Below are 16,120 nucleotides of genomic sequence, written 5' to 3'. Positions count from 1 at the left end.
CCTTTGTCCCTAAGCTCCTTGGGAAATCTACACCTAATGGGGTGGTTTGTCCTCACAGCCCAAACTACCAGGACCTGCAATTGCAGGTGCTCAGTTCCTCCCTGGGGGTCCCCAGGGCCCTTCTAGATAGCCTCCTTATTAGAAGGGGAAAAGAAAAGAAGTACAGCCAAGAAACCAGTTCTGAAGAAGGGATGTGGGGCTGGATCTGTGCGATGGCTCACAGAAGCCCCCTGGGTCAGAGCTGCTAGATGAACTACAAAATCTTACATGGGACCTATTTATACTGAAAAGTTATTCCTCATTTATCTGAAATTCAGATTTCACTGGGCATTGTGCCAGAAGTTGCATGCGACATATTTATGCTAAAAGTTGTTATTTATCTGAAATTCAAATTTAAATGGACAGCATGTATTTTCAGTGCCTGTATCTGGCAACACTACCTGGGATCTTCCTTTCACTCCTGGGTCCACCTGGCCTGAGCACAATGCTTGGCCTCCCTGCTCAGCCCAAACATGAATCCAGGCCTCACCGACTTCTTCCTGTGCTTATCTCCCCTCCTTCCTTCGCTAATGTGTTTGATTTCCCCTTGGCCATTTCCCTGTCCACAAGGAGCAGGAACCTACTCTACCCAACCCTCTGCTCCACCTCACCACTCCAGGAAAGGCTTGAGTTGCCGTAGCAGCAGAGGGGATCTGTGTCAGAGCAGAAAGAAGCCCAGAGGCTCAGACAGTCTTGCCTTCCCTGAGAAGAAAAGCCCTGCCCCGTGCAAGGGCCAGGTGCACTCATCCCAGCCTCCTAGAAGTGGCCCTCCCCACACTCTCCAGCCCATAGGTCACAGAGTGCACGAGATAGACTGAGCAGGACCCTAGGTTATATGTGTGATCATGCAATGCAGGCCCACGTGTGCGTTCATACATATGAACTCCTGTGGAAGAAGCGTCTTCCAATCTGCCTCGTAGAAGTGTCTGCTACACATCTACAGGGCTTTCTGCTCCTCTGGGTCACAGCCTCTGCCCTGCTTTCCCAGGCCTCCTTACATAGGCGAGCAGGCTTTCAGTACCAGCATGGGGAGGCATGTGAATTTTGGCATTAGAGGGCCTGGGTTAAAATCTCAGCTCTGCGGATCATAGCTGTGTGACCCTGAGCAGCTTAATCTCTCTGTAAGATGAGGCTAATCTGAGCTATCAGCAAAGCTGAGAGGACGCAAGTTACATCCTTGCACTGGCCTTGCCATCTGACAAGGACTGAATAAATGGAAACAGTGATTATTACTGGTGTCATGGTGGTCACTGTACACTTGCTACCAGCCCAGGACTTCAGGGAAGGAGACATTGGCCCCTTGGGGGGCCAGGCTCTCTGTAAATTACCCATTAAGTGACCAGTTGTAGAGGGAAAGGCCCAGATCTTCAGACCAGCCTGGCCCCTCTCCATCCCCTGCCTATAGTAGGTTGCTGTGACTTATTGATGTGACCTGGTAAGGATGTCTAGACTCAATCAGTGTGGTGGCACATTTCTGTAATCCCAGTACTTGGAAGGCTGAGGCAAGAGGATCACAAGTTGAAGTCCAGCCTCAACAATGTGGCAAGACCCTCAACAATGTGGCAAGACCCTGTTTCCAAATAAAATAAAATATAAAAGGGCTGGGGGTGTAGCTCAGAGGTAGAACGCCACTGGTTTAATTCCCTACCAAGTAAAGAAAGAAATAGAAAGGGTGTCTGAAATCCGTGCCCACCACCCCTGGTTTAGATTCTGTATTTCTAACCAGCTCCCAGGTGATGCCAGTGCTGATGGTCTATGTACCACCAGTCGTAGAGCACAGGTCTAGAGGAAGATCTGGCATATCCATTGCTTCCCTGGGGTGAGGGTGTGTGTGTCATAGGGCCAGCGTGGCCAAGCTGGGTGACATAAGCCTAGGCCTCCTTAATGGGGCAGCCAGGCAGGTATGTTAGTGCCAGAGACTGCTGATGGGGCAGGTGTGAGGTATGCTGGGAGGGTTCCAGGTTGGTGTAGCAATCAGTGAGGCACATAAGTAGTAACTTTGTGGAGTGTGCCAGTGATGTGGCATAATGGTCAGGGATGTGTATTCTGGAGCTGGATTATCTGGGGTTCAATCTCATCTCTGCTACTTACCAGATGTCTGATCTTGGGCAAATTACCTAACCTCTGCAGACCTCATTTTTTTCATTTTTAAAATGTCAATGTTGCAGGTTATGAAAACAAATGACTTGATCCATAGGACCCTTTTAGAAATCATAAGTACAGGCACAGTAAATAGGGGCTCTAACTCTCTAAGGAGCTGAGATTCAGGCTGGGCTGTGGGGTAGAAGATCACTCATCAAGGGCTCTGCTCTACCAGTGTCAGAGCCCAGGCAGAGTGGTTCTGCCTTCTGAAGACCTGATGGTACAAACATTAAAAGGAATGGAGCTCTTTGAAAGAATACCTTGTGGCTGGCTGAGCTGCTGGTGATACAGTGGGCACAAAGGCTGTCTCAGGCCAGAAAGGGTGTTGGTTTCTTGTGTGGGTGGTTGTTATTTTCCAGGCTCTGTTTTCTGGGTAGGCAGGAGATAGAAGTAAGGCGACAGTGACTGGCCATCCATAGTTTCTGGCTTGTAGGAACCAGGAACACTAGGACTGAGGCTGAAGTGAGACGCACTTGGTGTGCAGGTGAGAAGCAGAAAAGGAACATATTTTATGAGATGTTAAATAGATCCCCAGAACCTCTGTATGACTTTTACTGTGCTAGGGCTCCTGGAGGCTCACACTGAGTGATCCCAGGTCAAGAGCAATACGAATTGCCATTAGAAGGGGACACTTTTGGGGACCAGACACTATATTGGTCAAATTCACTTCTCAAGTTTCTAGAGAAACAGGTATGGGTATAACTGTCCCTTTCTGGACACAGTGGTTATGGAAAGCAACTGTCTCTTGGTTGTCTGCCTCCAGTGTTACTCTTCTCCAATAATTGTGTGGTCTCTGGAGAGCTATTGCTAAATCAGAAATTTAGCCATGTCTTTTGCTTTGCTTAAAACCCTTCAGTGGTGCCTCATTTCCTATAATATGATTGTTTATAAGGCCCTGTAAACCAAATTTTATACCTCTCTCATTCTTTCCCTCATTTCTTCTTCTGGAAGTCCCACCTGCCTGCCTTCAGGCCCCCTGTAGTGTTACACTCGCTATTTTCCACCTGCTGTTCCCCCCATTGGAACTCTTCCCCACCTCCTCCCCGGACTGGTCCTTCTTGGCTACCAGGTCTCCAACGTAAGCATCACTTTCTCCTGGAGACTTCTGCATGCCCCTGACCAGGGGCCTTGGTGCACTGTGACCAACAGCCTGGCTTTCCCACTGGACTGTAAACTCCACGAGGAAGGGCAGAGACATTATCTTCTCAGCAGCTGGTATTTCTCAAATCTATCTCTAGAGCAGAATTGTTATAAGGGCTTTCTATTTGAGTGCCCTCTTCCTTGAAGCATCTCTTAAAGAAGTGCTCCATTTCTACACCTGTCTATGCCTAGAAACATCTGGGGAATTCTTTGGAGACAGATTCCCAAGCCCTACCCCAGGGCTTCTGAACTCTCTCAAGGAAGGCTTGGGAGTCCACATTTTTATGAAGCTCCCCAGGTGGTCCAGCCACAGTCAGATCATCAAGGTTATGGTGACCACCATTGGAAGACTTTGTCTGGAGTAACAGACCCTGCCAACAGAGGCTGCCCACGGTTCCCTTAGGTCAGGTTTGATGTGGGTGGGAGGTCTTTTCCAATTGCAGCTCTCAAGGACTGCCCTGGTCAGTTTGCTCTCACACCCAAGGCTGCATATCAGCCTATCCACCTGTATCTCCCTTGCTAGTGAGTTGGGGGGTAGCTTCCAGGGGCACATGAGACTTGACAGGGAGGGCCCTGGTGAAATGACTTAGGGAAGAGATAGAAGCACTGCTAGACCTACCACGAGTGGATCTTTGCTATTGTGATGCATGAAAGTCACCTCTTCTCACCATTCTGGTCACACCAGTTCTTTGTACTCAAGATTATGAGTTTTTAGGGCCTTTGTAGATGAGGGCTGGGTTTCCATGGTTTAAGTACCACATGCCTGTGTGGGAGAACCATGGCTCAGGGATAAGATGCCTTCAAGAAAGTAAACTCCAGGAATAGATCCGTGATCACAGATCAGCTTGCCTGGGCCCTGTGAGACCAACTACATAGGGTGATAGGCTTTCAGCCTAACCCCAGACCAGGAGGCATAGATAGTAGCATGTTGATAAAAGTTATCATGATGAGCACACCTGTAGAAAGCTAAGATGGATAGGCTCATTGTTTTTGTGGGCTACTAAGATTGTTTAGAACTCACATCAGAAGTCTTTGTGTTACGCTGGAATCTCTGGATGTGCAGACAGGATCATCTTCCATTTGTTTACCTTTTGAGAAGCAGCAAATCAAAGTGCTTCACCTGTGGCATGCTGGGACCTCCCGTAGATCATCAACTGAGCAAGAAGTCCCAGGACTTTGGCAGAAGCCCCGTAAAACTACTGGGTCCTTGAGGGGGACAAAGAACAGGTGGTGCTAGGGGTGGGTGACAAGAATGGCTTATGTCTTTAGAGACTTGTTTTTCTTCAGTTGAGTGCAGAAGGAGGCATTTCCTGCTGCCAATGCTACAGACATCTCTATTATATGGCCTTGGCGTGGACAGGGTTGGGAAAAACAATGGCACACTCAAATCAGGAGAGCCGTGGTATAGATTTGGAAGCCTGGGGGTGTGAGGGAAATATTGGTCATCCACAAATGGGCTATGGGTTCAATCTTGGGTCTGAGAGGAAGAGCTGGGGTCATAAATAGAAATGTGTGGCATAAAGGATCAAGAATTGTGGGTTGGATTGGAGGCAAAATGTGGGAACACAAAGAGGTGGGAAACATGGTAAGTGGTGGCCAAGTCACAGCTCTAGTTCCACGACACTTCAGAGGCCCTGCTGGGAGATCGGCTGGCTCAGCCCAGCGCTGAAGCTTGTGCTGTATCTTGCCCAGGACTGACCCCTTTCCATCCTCTCTTCCACCAGTCGCCTAGATGCCAACCTCATCTCCCTGGTCCCGGAGAGGAGTTTTGAGGGGCTGTCCTCCCTCCGTCACCTGTGGCTGGACGACAATGCACTCACCGAGATCCCTGTCAGGGCCCTCAACAACCTTCCTGCCCTGCAGGCCATGACCCTGGCCCTCAACCGCATCAGCCACATCCCTGACTACGCCTTCCAGAACCTCAGCAGCCTTGTGGTGCTGTGAGTGCTCCCGCCCATCCCTGGCCGGCTCCTGCTGGGGGCTGCGGTTGCATGTCTTCTCCACTGGGATCAGAAGCCTGGCTTGCTCTGCCCTTCTCTGCATGTTGCTGAATCTACCAGTCTGAATTTCTCCTTTGTAAGGATGAAGTTGATCATCTTCTGTTGACCAAATAGATTATCACGAATCCAAAGGACATTAGATCTATAGATGTGCTCTAAGAATCACTACAGGGCCAGGACACTATAATTAGAAAATAGGAATTGAGTAATTTTCTCACCCTGGAAATATAATAACCATACCATACTAATTGGGATCTATGTCAGGAATTTCTTAATTTCCACCATATTTGACAATCAACTGATGTGGCCATATGTTCTGACACGGGGATAGGATAAATTCACCTCATTCTCCAGCCCTAAAAAAAAAAACACTGAAAAGCCATCACTTGTAATTAAAGCCCCATCAGGATAATTACCTAGGAGATAGCATCCCTGGCAGGAATTGGGGACTGGGGTTAACTCTGCCTTCCCAGTGGGAACTTTAGAGTACAAATTAGCTCCCAGCTAATTGCTATGAATGATTGGTAAGTTCACAGTGTAATTACTAAGGGCTTGGAGGTCACATGTAATTGCTTTGGGTTACACACTAATTGCTGCAGGAACATGTATGTTAGTGACCTTGCTAAATGGAGACATTGCCTCCTTCACTCTTGGAAATCTGGTGTAATTTTTCCAAGCGAGGGAATGAATGATGCTTAGTCCCTTTGGAGAGATGAAAAGGTAGGCACCAATTTTTTTTTTGGTCTAATTCTGTCCTGAGAAATTAGAGAAGCAAGATGAATATCCTTGTGAGGCGCATTCTTCCATCAGGATGACCACCCCCTCCATCCTTCTGAGGACCTGTTACATGTTAATGAGGGTCAAGAGAACAAGGTAGTCAGTTTTAGCTTTGATGATCCTTGTGACATCACGAGGAAATGGGGTCGAGACAGGCAAAGCTATTGGAAAAATGAGAACTTCATGATGCTGCCCAGCATCATGGGCAGCATCAGGCACTTGTAGAGGCCCTGTGTGGGCACTGAAAGGTCACAGAGGGATGACAAATACCTGCTGCCCTCAAGGGGTTTACAGTCCAGTTGAAGTAGCAGAGCAAATATGGGAAACTATAACTGAGGAGGTTGTATAACTTATGCTAACCTAGCCAGGTGGTAAGTACAGATTCATGGTAGCCTGGAAGTAGAGGGGAGGCGGAAACTATAGGTGGGTGAGGGGAGGTTTCAGGGAAGAGGTGGAACTGGTCCTGGGCCTGCAAAGGTGGTAGGGTTAGACAAAGAGAACAAGAGCATTAAAGACATGGAGGAAGTAGGCATGGTGATGCATGCCTGTAATCCCAATACTTGGGAAGCTGTCAGAGGAGGATCATAGGTTCAAGGCCAGCCTCAGCAACTTAGCAAGACTCTCAGCAACTTAGTGAGACCCTGTTTCAAAATTTTAAAAAGGGCTGGGAGCTGGGCATGGTGGTGCACACTTGTAATCCCAGTACTTCTGAGGCTGAGATAGGAGGATCGCAGGCTTGCAGACAGCCTCAGCTACTTAGTTTGACCATGTTTTAAAAATGAGAATAAAAATAGAGCTGGGAGTGTAGTTTGGAGGTAAAATGCCCCTGGGTTCAATCCTTGGTACCACACACGAAAAATAAATAAAATAAAATAAAATAGGGCTGGGGTGTAGCTCAGAGGTAGAATGCCACTGGGTTCAGAGGAGGAGAAGGAGGAGAAGAAGAGGAGGAGGAGAGGAGAAGAGGAAGGGAGGAAAGGAGGAGGGGGGGAGGAGGGGAGGAGGAAGAAGAGAAGGGGAGGAGGGGGAGGGGAGGAAGAGGAGGGGAGGAGGAGGAAGGGAGCAGGAGGAGGAGATGGAGAGGAGGAGGAGGGGAAGAGGAGGAGGGGAGGAGGAGGAGGAGATGGAGAGGAGGAGGAGGGGAAGAGGAGGAGGAGGGAAAGAGGATGAGGGAAGGAGGAGGAGGGGAGGAGGACAGAAGGAAGAGGAGGAGGGGAGGAGGAGGCGGAGGAGGGGAGGAAGAGAAGAGGAAGAGGAGGAGGGGGGAGGAGGAGGAGGAGGAGGAGGAGGAGGAGGAGGAGGAGGAGGAAAGATGGAAAGGCTGGTAAGGTATCTCAGTGTTAGAGCAGGGAGTTTGGTTTTTATCTGCCAGTGGGAAGGGACGATCAAAGTTTTTCAAGCAGGGGTTAAAAGGGGCTATTTTAGAAGGCTTAATGTAAAAGGTGGATGGAAATAGAAGGAGAGCCAGGGAGGGAGACCAGAGGCAGGAAGATCAGTTCAGAGGCTTTTGTGTTCAAAGTCATTTAGGAAGGTGGCAGAAGGAAGGCATGGCCGTGAGAAATGGTTTGAAGGAAAGTTGATCTGATTTAGAGGTTTTCAGAGGGTGGAAGACCATGAAGAAAAGGAGTCGTGGGTGACTTGAAGGCTTGTTGGAGAGATAGGGAGTTAGAATGAAGGCCGGACCCCTGATAGACCTAGAAGCATGAATGGGAATAAGGGGGACACAGGACTAAGAGGAAACACAGGTAGTGGTACATGAGAAAATGTGGGTGAAGCTAGATATATCGCTAAAGAGATGGAGAAGAGAAACTTCCAGCAGGAGCGACATGGAAGGGGAGAAAAAATGGTGGCTGGAAAATGGTGCCCAGGGTCTATGGGGAGAGCTGTAAAAGGCCCAGGAGGCAGAGAGGAAGACAGCAGGATGGGATGTAAGAAAGCAGTTTGGTTAAAACCAAGGTTTTGGTGAGGGCTGGGGTAAATAAGCACGCCCCAGCCTGCGCCCCACCAGGCTGCTCACCCCCCCCCATTGCTGTGGCACCCACAGGACCACGGGAAGCACTTGATTGGATGGCAGTGGTGTCCTGTGTGTCTTCATTGTCTCTTCATCAGAATATAAATATAAGCCCCAACACCCACTGCAGGCTGGGCTCGGAGAAGTACCCAGGACAAGGCTGATTGGGTGGTTCAAAAGAGGGAGTTGGAGGCCTGGAGCTGGGTGTCTAGAGAACTGAGATGGTCTGCACCAGAGCTTCAGGGGAGGGCAAGGGGGTTCAACAGGAGACAGGAGGAAAGAACAGTGGAGTTGGGTGACAGTTAGGAGAGAGGTGTGAAGGAAATAAGGCAAATAAAAACCCGCTGGCCAGGAGTTTATTGCCAGAAGGCAGGGGATGTATTACCCCTACTGGATCAGAGGCTCCCTGGGGGCAGACGTCTGTCATTCCTACTGGAACCTGTAGAGCAGGTGGGGGTGGGGAAGGCAGATCAGAGCTTTAAATCCCAAGATTCATGAGAGCCCCCCATCCCTCCCCATCCATGCTGGATGAACAGTGCTGCCTGTTGCTTTCATATCTAAGCAACGTCTTGGAGACCAGCCTGATTTTTACCTCTTGGAAGTGATTTCCTTTCTCTGCCTGAAGATGTTTTTCAATTCTCAAACTTAAATAATACAACTTGAATATGTCACAGGTTAAAATATTCTGCATCCAATTTTCCTGGAATGATGTATGCTTTTGAGGTGCAGGCTCCATTCTTTCTTCTTTCTAGAGCTTTTTTTTTTTTTAATTATATCTTTGACTATCTCTTCAGTCTTGTTTTAGGATTCTCTTCTTCAGCTACCCTGGCCTTATTGAATCACCTTTCCATCTTCCCCATTGAACAGTGTCCAACTTTTTTAATCTGTTGCCTCATTCTACTATATTTACTATGTTTATTTCAAGTTTTCTCTGACACCAGATCAGCTTTCAGCAATGACTACACTGTTTTTTCTTTCATATTTATTGACTAGGTGTTTTTTTTTTTTTTATAATAATGCAGCTTGGGCTGTCAAGTTTTTGTTTTTGTTTTTACTGCTGGTGGTAGTGATTTTGGTTTTGGTGCTGGGGATCGAACCCAGGGACATCCTACTACTGAGCTATACCACCAGCCCTTTTCATTTTTTTATTTTGAGACAAGCTTTTTCTAAGTATCCCAGTCTGGCTTTGAATCTGTAATTCTCCCATCTCAGCCTCCCAAGAACTGGGATTACAGGTGTGTACCATTGTACCTGGCTCTTCAGTGTGTTCTTTTATCTACAATGTCATTTTTCTTTTTATCTTTAAATTTGTGTGTGTGAAGGGGAGTGGAACCCAGAGGAACTAAACTTTCAAGCTATACCCCCAGCCCTATATTATTTTCTTTTAATTTGAAAACAGGATCTCACAAAGTTGCTGAGAGCCTTGCTAAATTGCCAAGGCTGGCTTTGAACCTGTGATCCACCTGTCTCAGCCTCCCAAGTACTAGGATTACAGGCATGCACCAACACATCCGGCTTCATTTTTAAAAGGTTGTCATCAAAATACTGTTTGACTGGGTTGTTTTGTAGCAGAAGGCACTTGTGAATAATTTCCTTCAGTTCTTTGGTCATTAATTGTATTTTCTCCTAGGCTTGGAACTTTGCCTGGCTTTTGCATCCTCTCTTCCTCTCCCTCTGTTACCCTGTCATAGGCTTTCATGGTTCCCTGTGCTTTCTTTTTTCCTGGCTGTGCCTGGAGAGCTCTGCCCAGTGGTTCTGGCTGTATCATTTTTAGGCTTTGTTGGTTCTCCTCTCCACTCTACAGTGTGTAGACCATCCCCTCTTTTGTACCTGGTGTGACAGTGAAGGATGCGGACTATGCCCTGAGGTGGTGGCCAGCCTTCGTTAGACTACTAGGCTTTGCTCTCTGTGTGACAGTATTAAATGTATGAGTTTGCTCCTCCTGCCCAAGGGTATCCTTGGGCTTCAAGCCATTTCTTCCATTCAGCCTTTATTTCATTATTCTTTTAACCGATTCCTTTTGGAAGCCAGAAGTGGGGAGGAAAAATAAGGACACCCATATAGTTACTTTGCTTTGAATTGGGAGCTGGTAATGAAAATTCTCAGTTTCTGCTTTTTCACCAATTCATTTTCTGGGAAAAAGGGGCTGCTGTTGAGTTCCAGAAGTTCCCTTTCCTGAGGTATCTGCTACTTACAATATTTGGAGTCTGGCTTTTGCTTTTTTTTTTTTTTTTTTTTTTTTCTTTTTCTCTTTCGGAGTTGAGAGAAGAAAATATGGCCACTTCTTTTTAGTTAGCTATTTATCTTGGAAATCTCTCCCAAAGTGGTCTCCTTCCTCTCCCTTACCCACACTCACTCGGACCGGCCAAGTCACTCCCACCTCCCCACCTCTGCACACATGCTTACCTCTGCCTGGCTTGCTTTGCCCTGTGTGCCTGCAGGTCACCTGTCCTTCAAGCCCCTCCTGTCACCACCTCAACAAGCCTTTCGTGGTTCCTTTGGCTACACCAGTCTCCTAGTTCTCTCAGCGTGTCCACAGCTCTCTCCAGTCATACAAAAAGCTTAGCCTCAAATTATATGTTGTCTACAGAAGTTTGCTGTTGGCTCCTATGAGTATGTCTGGTCCTGAATCAGGCTGACTGGGTCCTAGGGAGCAAGGGCTGCAGAAGGCTGACATGAGCCCCTCTGACATCAGTCTCTCTCCCAGTGCTTAGCAGAAGCTTGCTTTAGCCTTGGCCTGAGCTCTCCTCTCCTCTTCTCCTTCAGTAGGAAGTTAGAATGGTGTAGCCTGTGGCCCACCTAGCCTTGCAATGGCAGCTTCAGATGTCAGTCTTGCCCATGCCATTTGTTCTTGGAGACAAAGGGTGAGACTTTGGGGGTCCTTCTGTCCATCCTCCTGCCTCTGCTTTGCTACATCTATGTCCATGGGTTCTCATCTGTCCTGGGTCCCAACACTGTGATGTTCATTCTGATGTGTCTTTCCTCCTTGCACAGGCATCTGCATAACAACCGCATCCAGCATCTGGGGACCCACAGCTTTGAGGGGCTGCACAATCTGGAGACACTGTGAGTGGGGGAGACCTGCCCAAGCCCCGTCCTTCCTGGCAGTGAGAACTGCAGCCCCAGGGCTGGGGATGTGGCACAGAGAAGGGCCAGCAGGACCAGGGTGCTGGGATCTGGTTCCAGGTTTGCTTACCCATGTGGCCCTCCCTGGTACTCTCTCCAAAATGGCACTCAGAAAGAATTCCTTCCTTCCTCCCTGGGTTGGGTGAAAGGAACCCCATAGGGATTCAGAGTGACCCAGGGAGTGGGAACCTTGGATTCCTGCCAGCAGAGACCACCAAAAAAAATAAAAAATAAAAAGCACATTTCTGAAAAAAAAATAAAGCTGCAGGGAGAATTAGGATATTAAGCCTGGAGACTAGATGGCTTGGGAGTGGGGCTCGGGCTGACTTGATGGCAGTTTTGACGTCTGTTTAAGGGTGGCTGCTGACAGAAGGGAGAGTAATACCATGGAATAACGTTGGGACTGTTTGCCAACTGATCTAACTAGCTAAATGATTAATGGGGAGATGGCCCATTCAGTACTCCAGCCTGACTATAAAAAGCACCCAAGCTGTTGACTCTTAAAAAGCCATATTATTCACACATCATCATCCTGGAATCCAGTTAAGGTCAGAATGCACCCAAACCCTCCCATCACTTCCTCTGGAGTCCCGCCAGCCCCCACAGAGTGGGCTGAGTGGGCCCCAATTGAGCAAACCATTGGCCGGGCTCTGGAAATGTGGCTGGCCGTGCCAGCTGGGGTTCCTCAGCTCCCCGGAGGGAGCTGGCTGCCCCTGCCACCTGGTGCAGGCCTAGGAGGGGACGCTGGGGAAGGAAGGACTCCAGGCCCCTAAGAGTGAGCCACTGAGGCTGGGGATGGGCTCGTAGCATCAGGGGGATAGTCACGGTTCTCTTCCCACCCCATTACACCTCCCCCTTCGCTCATAGCCAATCCCCCACTTTCCACACACACCCCAAACACACACGCCAGCATATCCCTTGAAAATGAAGAGCTTTTCAAGAATCCAAAGCAACAGAGGAAAATGCTGGGCGATGACCTGTAACTGGGAAGGAACGTGTTGCAGAAAACACTTTGCAAAATCTATCCCAGAGGCCTCAGCTGCCAGCACGTGTGCTGCTGCACAGAAAGGAAGAGAGGATGATCCCCAAGCGCCACTCCTCCGTCCCGTGGTGGGATTCCCAGGAGCATGGCTGCTCTCTTGGGATCAGCTTGTAGCAAGACAAATGGCAGAGCTGGACCCAGAGTCAGGAACCTCTCCCTGCCACTGTGTGCGACTCAGGCTCCCCCTCCCTAGCTGTCACAGACAGCTGGCCCTCCAGCCATCCAGCCATCAAAGGAGAGAGCTGATGTCCAGGGAGGTGGCACAATTCCTCCAAAGCAACAGACGGCACACATCCAGGATGTGTTAACATACAGGGAAGTCTCTAGGACAGTGCCCGGCCACCCTCAAATGTCTGGCCAAAGGTGAATTGTGTGAGCCTACTGTGTGCTGAGTGTTTCGGAGGCTGCTAAATGTAAGAAGTGGCCATGTCCCTGGAAAAACCTAGGCTTCCATTGCCACCCCTTGGGGACACCAGCGCTCTTGGCTGTGCTTGGAGGTGCCATTCACCAGCAGGGCGGGAGGGAGTCCAGAGCTGTAGGCCCTGGCATGTGGGGGCTGTCCAACCTGCTGGGAATCAGGTGAGGAGGGGACACATATACTGGGTATGGGCTGGCACCTCTAAAAAGCCAGCGAGCAGCTGTTTCTTCACTTTTGGGGCATGCTGCCTAATTCTTTCTCAATTAGCCACTGGATTGCTGCACAGGGCATTTGGCTCAGCTGGCGCTGGCGGCATTACAGAGCAGTCCTGCCGCTAAGCACCCACTACACCTTTCATCTATCTACCGAGTGCTTGGCTCCGCCACACAAAGCCCAGGGCTGTGCCCACTTTACAGATGGGAAAGCCAAGACCAAGACCAGATGGGAAAGGAAACCTTCTCTCGCCTTACAGTGAGAAGGCGGAACAGCCTGGTGGCAAAGGCCCTGGCGACAGACAGCCCAGGGTTCAATGTCAGGTCTCCTGGCTGTGTGACCTTAGTCAAGTCGTTTGCTTCTGAGTCTTCTAATCTGCAACACAACACCACTAATATACCGACCTTGCAGGGCTGACTTGGGGACTAAGTAAGATGATATATGTAAAGTGTTAGAGTCCGGCAGCTGTGTTAGACTCTGCCCTCCACGCCTTTCTCCCTTGCCATTCCCTCCTCTTTCAGCCTCCATCCCAACAAGCCCCCCCCCTCCATTGAAGAGTAAGCCCTTCTTCCAACTTTTGATCTCCAATTAAAAAGGGGGAAAGTGTGTTCTTTATCCTGTATTCCCCAGAGCATTTGCCGGGAGCCTGCAGGGGAAGCCAGATGTGGAGGGGGAGGCGCGGCTGGGAGAATGAAAGGAGAAAGAGATGATAGTCAAACCTTTTAATTGTTGCATAATTGGCTTGCTCGGCAGCCTCCGTTATTACTCGGGAGCTTTCATGTGAGCTTCTCACTGGAAGGGTATTTCTCCCTCAGGCCTCGTAAATCTCTGCCACTTAGACTCTCTCATCTCTGGCAGCAGAGGAAAGATCAAACCCCCACGGCCCAAGCTGTGGTTTGGCTCGGGCTGTGGTTTGGCTCATCTGCAGACTCCTCTTTGTAGCGAGAGCAGCCCCCAGCTTTGCCACCTGGGGAGGAGGGGCCAGGTGCGGGCACGCACATGCGCGGCCACACAAGCACCCCGAGCCATGCACAGGCAGCGCACACGCTCCTTGGCTCACGCCCTCCACCGTCCTCTCTTCACAAAGACGCCCCCGCCCCACACTCAGCATGGCACACAGATGCCCACCACAAGCCTCTCTAAGCCCTCAGCCCTGGTTTTCAGCCCTGGCCCTGCTTCTGTGGGCCGGGTCCACTGGAGCACAGGGCCCCACCTCTGTGAGCCTATCTTCAGCTGCACAATAGGCTACCTCAAAGTTGAGGGGACCTAGGTAAAACCAAGTGTTTTGGATAGGGTCCAGCAACTGGGCACTGTTATGCCCTCTCCTGTTGGGTAGAACAAATCATGTTCTGCCCACCTGGGCCCCAGAGGAAGAAACCTTGCTGTGCTCCGAGGAGGCCTTGACCTCGCCAAAAGAGGTTCCTGGGATGTTTCTCCCGGTGTAGTTGTCACCATTCCAGAGTTTGCCAAGAAACCTCAGCCCGAGGCAGACAGGACGTGCTCTATCCTGTGTCCGCAACTCCTTCCTACTCCCACAGTGCGGAGGACCCATCACCTGTTGGGAAATTCAGAATCTGAGATGGTCTCTCAGCCAATGAAGTAGCATTTTCTCTACTTTCAAGATTAAACCAAATCTATGGATTTGGGGTGAGTTACTCAAGTTTCTGTAGTTTGCGAGTCATGGGTAAACTCTAGAACCCGTACCTCTGGCCTCACAATACCTTGTTCCATTTACCACTTGTTCCCTCAAGGTTGGAACAGTCGCTGGACTTCCTAGGGATCTAGATTGAGAAATCACGATGAAGGAGGGTTTCTGGGAAGTTTCTCCCAGGAGGTCTCATTGACCTGAAATCAGGCTCCGGGGCCCCTAGGTCAGTGCTCAGAACTGCAGGCTTGGAGGCCATGGGCTGCTATCCTAGCCTGACAGCTAATGAACCCCAATTTCTCAGAAACCTAAGAAAAAAAATGGAGGTGTACTAGGGCTGGGGTGTACTGCAGTGGAAGAGTGTTTGCCTGTATGCACAAGGCCCTGGACTCAATCCCCAGCACCACAGGCACACACACACACACACACACACACACACACAGGCCTAGAAACCTCCATTTTACTTTGAGGAGCCCACCTTTATGCTTTATACCTGAGAACTTGATGACTGCATCTCTGCTAGAACCCAGGAGACAGCCCAGAACGCAGGTGGGGGCAACAGTGCCTCCCGTCCCCAGGCCTGGGCAGTGATCTCTGGGTTTTGTTATAACCTCATTAAACAAATCAGTCCCGGCTGGAGCCCCGTGCTGGCTGGACGTTTCCCTTTGGAGGAGAGCCTGGGGCCTTAGTGAGAACAGAAACTTCCTGGCCCCAGCTTCTTCTCTAAATCAGGACCAGCATTCAACAGGGGTCTAGGAGGAGAGGAGGGCAGGGCAGGAATTCATAGAATTCCCCCTCATAATACAAAGTTGTACGTTCCATGTCAAACCTCCTCCAGTGACAGAATGACCCAGATCCACTCCCATGGAATGTTTTTATTCCAACAGCAGTTATGCCCCCCCCCCCAAAATACTCTCCTGTCTCTTTGTCATTGAAACCACAAATACCAACAGGTTTCACACTCAGCTGGCTCAGACTTGGCCCTGAAAGAATCTGGCCAACCGTCCTCACTCCTGGGCCTGACGGTCAGCCTTTCATCTGGAAGAGAACACCAGGAGGATCCCCACTGAGGTTCCCCTAGGGCTCAGAACATCATGAGGAAGATCAAGAATTGGACTAGAATTGGCCGACCTGGGTTCAAATCCTGGTTCTGCTACCCACATGTGACCTGAAAATCACCTTGCCTCTCAAGAGCCTGGGTTTCCACAAGCAGAAAATGACGATGATATTTTATAATCCCAAAGACTATTGCAAGGACTACATTAGATAATTTCACATAGTGCCTGAACACCATAGTGTTTCGTTTATGTTGGCTTTCTCTCTCCTGTCTTCCCATGTAACGCTGGATATGTCAGAAGGTGGCAGGGAGCTTTTTTACCCAGAGTGGTCATTTCGCGGCAGCTCTTGCTGCGACTCATTTCCTCTATAGGGTGAGTGGAAATTCCCAGGCAGCCAGACCTCGGCTACTGTATTAGTTTCCTGTGGCTGCCATAACAAACGACCACAAACTTGGTGGCTTAAGAAAACACCAATCTATTCTCCCACAGATCTAGAGGTCAGAAGGGCG

At 49.5% G+C, this 16,120-nt stretch overlaps 1 protein-coding gene across 2 annotated transcripts in view; it reads left to right on the top strand.

The window, feature by feature from the left end:
- Positions 1 to 16,120, top strand: part of LGR6 (leucine rich repeat containing G protein-coupled receptor 6) — a gene marked incomplete at both ends in the record, with an annotated part of 124,774 nt that overhangs the window by 75,146 nt on the left and 33,508 nt on the right. Inside the window, 2 exons of one of the 2 annotated variants that reach the window (XM_080699270.1) lie at positions 5,046 to 5,261; positions 11,104 to 11,175. The exons of the other annotated variant lie outside the window; for it this stretch is intronic. Of the exons in view, the coding sequence (XP_080555396.1) occupies positions 5,046 to 5,261; positions 11,104 to 11,175 (288 nt within the window). The remainder of the gene's footprint in view (positions 1 to 5,045; positions 5,262 to 11,103; positions 11,176 to 16,120) is intronic. 2 annotated transcript variants of the gene reach the window in all.

Source organism: Muscardinus avellanarius, assembly GCF_963383645.1.
Source record: "Muscardinus avellanarius genome assembly, chromosome: 7".
Lineage (NCBI taxonomy): Eukaryota > Metazoa > Chordata > Mammalia > Rodentia > Gliridae > Muscardinus > Muscardinus avellanarius.
Note: the sequence above shows the minus strand (reverse complement) of the source record. Positions and strands in the feature narration are given on the sequence as shown.